The sequence below is a fragment of the Phycodurus eques genome, chromosome 18 (assembly GCF_024500275.1).
Source record: "Phycodurus eques isolate BA_2022a chromosome 18, UOR_Pequ_1.1, whole genome shotgun sequence".
NCBI classification, from domain to species: Eukaryota; Metazoa; Chordata; class Actinopteri; order Syngnathiformes; family Syngnathidae; genus Phycodurus; species Phycodurus eques.
The window spans coordinates 19068014-19076123 of record NC_084542.1 but is presented as its reverse complement, the minus strand read 5'-3'; the positions used below and the strand labels follow the sequence as shown (position 1 = coordinate 19076123).

At 47.8% G+C, this 8110-nt stretch overlaps 1 protein-coding gene across 3 annotated transcripts in view; it reads left to right on the top strand.

The window, feature by feature from the left end:
• The window catches only part of cdc42bpb (CDC42 binding protein kinase beta (DMPK-like)), a 29635-nt gene that overhangs the window by 5465 nt on the left and 16060 nt on the right, over positions 1–8110 (top strand). For 2 of the 3 annotated variants that reach the window (XM_061703612.1, XM_061703613.1), the window contains exons 5-9: positions 989–1137; positions 1728–1821; positions 1893–2093; positions 5233–5481; positions 6941–7154. In XM_061703612.1, coding sequence (XP_061559596.1) covers positions 989–1137; positions 1728–1821; positions 1893–2093; positions 5233–5481; positions 6941–7154 — 907 coding nt within the window. Of the gene's footprint in view, positions 1–960; positions 1138–1727; positions 1822–1892; positions 2094–5232; positions 5482–6940; positions 7155–8110 lie in introns of all 3 variants that reach the window. The other variant, XM_061703614.1, reaches the window with a different exon arrangement.

The following is an 8110-nucleotide window of genomic DNA, read 5'->3' as shown; positions in this document are numbered from 1 at the left end:
AGAGGAGGCGTCCTCGGGGCGCCCCGGTGCTGATGCCGCGTCCGGATGAGGTGGCCTCCCCCGGCCTCGCCTGCTGCGTCCCGCCCGTCAGAAAGCTGTAAATCCACTGGCAGATGGCAGGCGAGACGCTGAGCTGGAGAAGCTCGGAGGAAAGGAGTTCAGGGACGACGGTGTCGAACGCTGAGCTGAAGTCCACGAACGGGATCCCGGCGTAGGTCCCCGCACTGTCGAGGCGTTCTAGGATGAAGCGCGGTCCCACGTCGACCGCATCATCCGCAGACCTGTTCGCTCGGTAGGCAAACCGCGGGGGGTCCGGCGGGGGACCTGTGACGCTCTTGAGGTGGTCTTCATGACCACCAATACACATTTTGAGTAGTTCAATGTGTACTCGGTCATAAAATCTAGAGCTTAAAAATGCTAGAACTTTAAGTGTGTGTGTTTGTGTGCATCACCTCCATCCATCCATCCATTTTCTGTGCCGCTTTTCCTCACTAGGGTCGCGGGTGCGATGGAGTCTATCCCAGCTACGTTTGGGCGAGGGTACACTTCGTACATATTTTTTGTATGTACCTAACTATAGACATAATACAGATAGATTCACTTGAAAATTTGGATGCACGCTCTTTTTTCAAGCATTTTCGATTTGTGTCGGATCGGGACTCTGCATTGGAAGATCCTTAAAATCAAAGACTCGGACTCGGGTGCAAAAAAATACGATCGGGACGTCCCTATTTAATAATGGATTTATCTGTCGATCATTTTTTTCAATTCATTGATGCAACTAATAAAAAGAAATAAGTCCGTGCGGGGCTGCGGCTGTGTGGCCGAGAGCGCGCGGCAAATGGTTGCCACCCCGTCGGCCACGCCTGATAGGTTGATCTGACTCGGGCGTGGCGGTTTAAACCTGCAAACTCCTCCATGTAAGTCAAAAAAGTACACGTACTCCACTGTCGTGCGAAGTGACGATGGCCCACGCCCGCCTCTGCAGTACCTGGTGATGGATTACTACGTGGGTGGAGACCTGTTGACGCTGCTCAGCAAGTTTGAGGATCGCCTGCCGGAGGACATGGCCAAGTTCTACGTGGCCGAGATGGTGCTCGCCGTGCACTCCGTCCACCGGCAGAACTACATCCACAGGTACGTCGCCCCGAACAAAAAAACGCATCCGCAAGCTCGACGCACAGCAGAGTCGTCGTGAAAGGACGTCAGCCGCGAGTCTCGTTCCCGACTCCCTAATTTAACATATTTGACTAGAGGGCTGAAACGATTCATCGAATACTCCCTATTGACTAGGGAGTTTTATATAGTGGACCTAGATAGTTCCCGAAAAAGTTCAAAGTTTCAATCCCGTTGTAGTGATCAGGGAGTAGGAAATGACAATGATTTGGAGCGCAGCCGCCGCGTTCGGAATCATTCATCTTCCCGTGCTCCTTTATCACTACATAGCGCCAACTCTAGGGCTGATAATAAGCAGCGGTTTGGCAAATAGTGAACGATTCATTCAAAAAGAGGCTTCACGCTGTTTGCCGCTCCCATTTGAAATCTACTTTAAAATTCAACCAAAAAAGACAAGGACAGCTTTTGTATTTAAAGCAGCTGAACAGGAGCGTGGTCACGGAACGAGTTCAACTCGAATCTGAAGGCACGGCGGAAAGGGGGCGGTTCCCCACTCAGACCTGATTGAGGATTCCGTCCGTTTGTTTGGTTTGCTTTGCTTTTCCTTCCAGAGACATTAAACCTGACAATGTGCTGCTGGACGTCAACGGTCACATTCGCCTGGCTGATTTTGGATCTTGTCTGCGTATGATGGAGGATGGCACGGTAATGCACGTGTGCACGCGCGCACACAGTGTGAGCGAGGTGTGAGAGCGCGCGGTGTGTGTCGTGCGCAGGTGCAGTCGTCGGTGGCGGTGGGCACTCCGGACTACATCTCTCCCGAGATTCTGCAGGCCATGGAGGACGGGATGGGCCGCTACGGACCCGAGTGCGACTGGTGGTCTCTGGGCGTGTGCGTGTATGAGATGCTGTATGGCGAGACGCCCTTCTACGCCGAGTCTCTGGTCGAAACGTACGGCAAGATCATGAACCACGAGGTCAGGAGTGCGGCCACGTCGTTTGTTTTTCTTCGTGTTCGTTCACCGGGGCCGTGTTTCCTGGCGCGCCGCTGAACAAAAATCTTACAAAAAGAGCTGCGATAATGTAATCGATTAATTGACAACTAATCCATCCGTCCGTCCGTCCGTCCATCCATCCATCCATTTTTTGAGCCGCTTCTCCTCAGTGGGGTCGCGGGCGTGCCGGAGCCTATCCCAGCTATCATCGGGCAGGAACCGGTTGCCAGCCGATCGCGGGGCACATACAAACAAACAACCATGCGCACTCCCATTCACACCTACGGGCAATTTAGAGTCGTCAATTGACCTAGCATGCATGTTTTTGGGGCGTGGGAGGAAAGCGGAGTGCCCGGAGAAAAGCCACGTAGGCACGGGGAGAACATGCGAACTCCACACAGGCGCAGCCGGGGATTGAACCCCGGTTCGCAATAGTTGTAGCCCTAATTTAAACTACGACAAATAAACAACAGTAATTTGTTAAAGATCAGTCATCGGATAAAAGGTGATTTGTCAATACATTGGAATTCAAAATCCATCTTTTGAATCACATTCGCGTAATCCATGTAATGATCGAAAGAATAATCAATTCTACAAATATTCAATGGTGACAGCGCTACACAGCTTCATCCCCATCTCGTGGGACAACATGTAATTGTTCTGCCCGTCACTATATGTTGCCGGCATAGATAGATGAACAAAGATACATTGTTTATAGTCTGTAAATAATTTTCGGACCAAATGAAGTCAAACGGGATCTTCGATCTCACGGCACACCGCTGCACTCGGACAGCTCAAAAAGTGTCACGTTTTGTCCTCTGATGCCTCCCAGGGCTCTCGTCCCATTTTCCTCCTCCTGTCCTCTTTTCTAAATATGAACGCTCTCCTTACTCAGCGGGTGCTGCTGGCCTCCGTTTTGTATAATCCACTCGCCGTCGGTCGACGCGATAAAAGCCGAGACTCAATTAAAGTTGTGCAACAGTCCAATGATTCCTAACAGTTGTTTTGCGGCACATCAGAGATCATCGGGGGTGCCGTGGAAAAGGATCCCATTTCACTTCATGTCATTCAGGCCTGAGATTGCAGGTTTCTTGGGGGCAGAGCGTTCGAGGCAAGGTGCGTACAGCATACTTGCAAATCAGTCGCCTTTCGGTGAAATTTGCCGTTTTGAAGTCAAAATAGGCCATTTACGTGAATCGTATCGATCCGATGATTGATTTTTTTCTTGGGTCGCTGTCGCCATAGGCTGTTTTGTACTCCTTGGCCGCTGGCAGCGAGCGGTAACGGTACTTTTACTCCGTTACAATGATCTAAATGTCGCTCGCTGCTTTTATTAATCAATTATTGCTTATTTATCAACTATTTCGTGGGCGAGACTACAACTTCGACTTTCGCATTGAGCGCTGTTTGTGCCATCAAATTTAAGCGCTAGTGATGTTGAAGTGGAGTTCACCAATCAAACGACAAAAGAAAGTCACGTGACCTCACACGACGTCTTCTATTGGGCTTCCCGGGCATAGGTATTAACACTCGATAAGCCAGCCCAAGTGGCGGACATTTTGGGAAGGTCGTCGTTACCATGAAGGCGACGGCGCGCTACTGCTGTTTACGTTTAGACGAACAAAAACAACAGCTTGCATGTATTGTCGGATTTGTCTGACACTGTCTGCCCAAGCGTGGATATTTCAGCTCACTGATAACTTGAGAAAACACCACGCAGTAAATTGCAAATGTTTTTTTTTTTTTTTTTATATTCACATTTTTTTTTTCCCATTATGGTTTGTGCTATTTACTCAGTACTTGAGTAATTATTTTGCAGTGTACTTTTTACTCTTCTTCAAGTCTTTTTTTGGAGGACTACTTTTTACTTTGACTTGAGTCACATTATTGTCAAGGAACAATACTCTTACTTGAGTACAATGTTTGGCTACTCGACATCCTCTATTGCTACTCTTACGTTTAAGCAACATTTCTGCTCATCAGATCAGCCCGTGTCGTATTTGTTGCGCCGGTCTTTTGTATTTTCTCGTTGAGGTGCTGCGGGTCGCGGCCCAGGTTTGCGGACCCGGCGGAACAGCGAAGCACACGTAACGTCGGCGACAAGCGCTGATCCGCTAGTACATCTTGTATTAATTAGGAAACGCGCCTACAATTATCTAGTTAGTTTACGGATGTTTATGTGTATTAAGCGACGGAGCGATGTTAGGGATTATGTCAGAACACAGAGTGAAGTAATGGAAAAATACCGCACCTAATATTTTGCTGGAGGATGCATTTGGGATTAGCCTTTGAAATTGGTAATAGTGAAAAATGAAGTGAAACAGACAACGATTTTAGTCCATTCTTTTCCAGAATGAGAGTGCGTAACGAGGAGGATGCTATTCATGTGGCGCAGCTTCAAGTAGGCATCCGGTGCAGGTGGAGATGGGCCTGGCTCAAATCGGAGGCCAAAACATAAAACTGAACAAATGAGGCAAATTGAATTTGAATCTTCAATTTGTACATCGACATGTACTTGAGCGGTGTGAATAAATGTTTTGTTCTTCTGCGTGAAGAAAATGTGTTGATTTTGCCTTATTGTACTCTTCAGAGCCTTCCAGATTTCTTCATTTATGTTAAAATCAAAAGAATTCTCAGCGGGGGCCTGGGACACACACACAAACCCTCCCTACATTACTTTGTTTTGTTTTTTTGGACACCTTTTTCATGCCTTTGGTGTTTGCGTGTCTGAGGGTGGGACTTCACACAATCAGACTCATTTTGGGCAAATCTTGCCACACTGCTAATTCTTGTGATTCGGGACCTGACTCCCTCCTCCACATCACTACAAGGGTCTTTCTAGTGCACATTTTAGGGAACTATCTAGGAGGTCCACAAGTTGAAGTGGCTTGTCCAACCAGACTCAGCATTTTGACAGACTGTCACCTTGTCAAATCTTGTCACGTTGCTATTGTTAAGGTTTTTCTAAGGGGTGAGTCAAGGTAGGGGAACACAATAAATAGTCTATCTATGAAGTCAGTTGTAAAAGTAGCAAGAGTCAAGAGTGCTCCACATCAGGTGAGTGAGTCAAATGGATGAAGTTGTCATTTTGTTTGTGGCCTTTCTTCATGCTCCCCTGCAGGAGCGTTTTCAGTTCCCCGCCCACGTCAGCGACGTGTCAGATTCGGCCAAAGACTTGATCCAAAGGCTACTGTGCTCCCGGGAGCGCCGTCTGGGTTTGAACGGGATCTCCGACTTCCAGAAGCACCCGTTCTTCAGCGGCATCGACTGGGACAACGTCCGCTCGGCCGAGGCGCCCTACATCCCCGACGTGTCGTCTCCCACCGACACGTCCAACTTTGACGTGGACGACGACGTCCTGAAGAACCCGGTGAGGGCCAGCTTTTACTTGTATTTTTCCCCAAAAAACTCCATTGCTTATTTTGAACTGCGATAGCAATATATTGGCGGTGCCGTCCCAAACCAAATGATTGGCGTAGATAAAGCATCAAATATTGTATTTTGCATCAATACTGAACTATATTCATATTGCGTAATGTGCCTAACCCTGAAAACGCGTAAATAAAGTACCATATACTGTCTATACAGCATCAAACACCGACACAGGCTCGCTATTCAGGGCGTCGATATATCCAATCGCTCAATGGGCGAGGTCGCGTCGGCAACTCTTATTTTTCTGCGCGTTCGACCGCATCACGCAGTGTGCGGTAGGCATTAGGAAAAATAGCACTCTGTAATATTTTACTTCATAAAAACGTACAGTCACGACATAATGATGTAGAGTTAAAAAGATGTTTTTTTCATTTTTGTCACACCGTATCAATTAAATGCTGCTCCTTCTGCTGTGTGTGCCTTGGCCACCCGGGGGCAGTGTAAGACAGACGGATATGCTTTTCATTGAGACTTCTCGACTCCTCTTTTCTGCCTTTCGGGATTCTCCTGTTCGAGCCAATCACGACGCTCACCTGTTTCCAATGAAGCCGTTCGCCTGTGGAATGTTTCAAACAGCTGTTTTTCGAGGATTCCTTAACTTTCCGAGTCTTTCGTTGCCCTGTCCCAGCTTTGTTGGAACATGTTGCAGGCATCAACTTTAAAATGGGAAAACATTTGCAGAAAAAAACAATAACGTTCATCAGTTTGAACATTAAATATCTTGTCTTTGTAGTGTATTCAATTGAAAATAGGTTGAAAAGGATTTGCAAATCATTGCATTCTGTTTTTATTGACATTTTACAAAATTTGACAGCTTTTGTCATTCGGGGCAATTAAATGCTGCTCCTTCTAGTGTGCCCGCCTTGGCCGCATTGAGGCAGCATAAGACAGACAGACAGACAGACAGACAGACAGACCATGTGCTGTTCATTGAGGTGGTGTTATGAGTTGCACTTGAGTTCTAGGCAGTCTTTGCCTCTTTGGAGCAGCCGATCATATTGCAGCAGGTCATGTCCCACCTAGCGGGATTCATAATATGGTGCAACTCCTCGCCGCAGTCACGAGTACAGCACTAATACTAGTCGTTATTCGCAGAGGATAAAGAATATATGCCTGAGAATACTTTGATATTGTCTGCCTACATGCGTTGCTGTACCCTTTGTGTTTGATCCACTGCTGAAAGGGTTGGTAGCCCCTTCAAAGAAATGCTATTTATTGTTAGCATTAAGCTCGACTAAGCTTCTATGCTTGTTTGAATACGCAAGTATGTTGAGTGTTAGAGTAAACTAAAGCTGGGACTGGCACCTGCTCATGCCGACCGCGACTTTGGCGACGGCTGTCGGATCGGCGTAGAAAACGAACGAGCTGACGCGGTCCCGCCGGTGTGGTCTGCACAGGACATCGGTCCGCCGATGTCGCACAGCGGTTTCACCGGGCAGCACCTCCCCTTCGTGGGCTTCACCTACACCACGGGCAGCTGCTTCTCAGATCGCGGGCGCGGCGGCCGTGAGGAAGCGGGCGCGGCTGGCGCTGGGCGGGAGGTGGAGGCCTTCGAGAGGAGGATCCGCAGTCTGGAACTGGAGAAGCAGGAACTCAACCGCAGACTGCAAGGTGACTCTCCACTCCAAATACTTCCCGAAATACTTGCTGACCTCATGGGAATCCAATGGGCCATTTTATTCACAAAAGTCCCATTTCAGATTTGAATACATTTTTTAGGATTTTTCACCATTTGCTAAAATCATCCAAGTTCATAAGTTCATTCCCCTCATGAATGTACACGCACAACAGTTTATTAAAAAAAGAAAACCTGAAACGTCACATGGCCATAAGTATTCCGACACTCATAAATTGAACTCGGGGCAAGTCACCGATGTGGCCAAGGTTACAAAATAATTCCTAGAAGCTACTCGAGCGCACAGTAGCCTCCATAATCCTAAAATAGAAGATATTTGTGACGACCGGGACTCTTCCTAGAGCTGGCCGTCCTGTCAAACCGAATAATCGGGGGAGAAAGTGGTAAAGAAGAACCCAAAGATCACTTTGGCCGCGCTCCAGCGATGCATTGGGGACATAGGAGAGACAGTTCGAAAAATCAGTGCCTGTTTTTCTGCACGCATACGGCTTGGAATTAAGGCCAGAATGTTCTAGCTTGGTCTCATCAGACCAGAGAATCTTATTTCTTACAGTCTGGGAGGACCGTCATTTGTTTTTTGCCAAACTCTCTGCAGGCTGTCATGCGTCTTGACACTGATGAGAGGCTTCCGTCGGGCCACTCGGCCAGAAAGCCCGGCTGCGGTGATGGTTGACTTTCTCCAACTTTCTCCCATCTCCGCACTGCATCTCTGGAGGCTTTGGGGTTAGGGTTGCATCACCCATGCTGAAAGGCCCACGTTTGAAGTCCTATTTTCAAAAAGTTGTTGATGATTTCAAATTGAGGCAGTCATAGTAAAGGCAATCCTTATTCACAGAGCAAATCGTCGTGACCCACTGAAATACACGTCGACACTTTTATCACAGCAACAATAAAAGTGCATAACGGACCATTGGACCAATTGACACCCTTC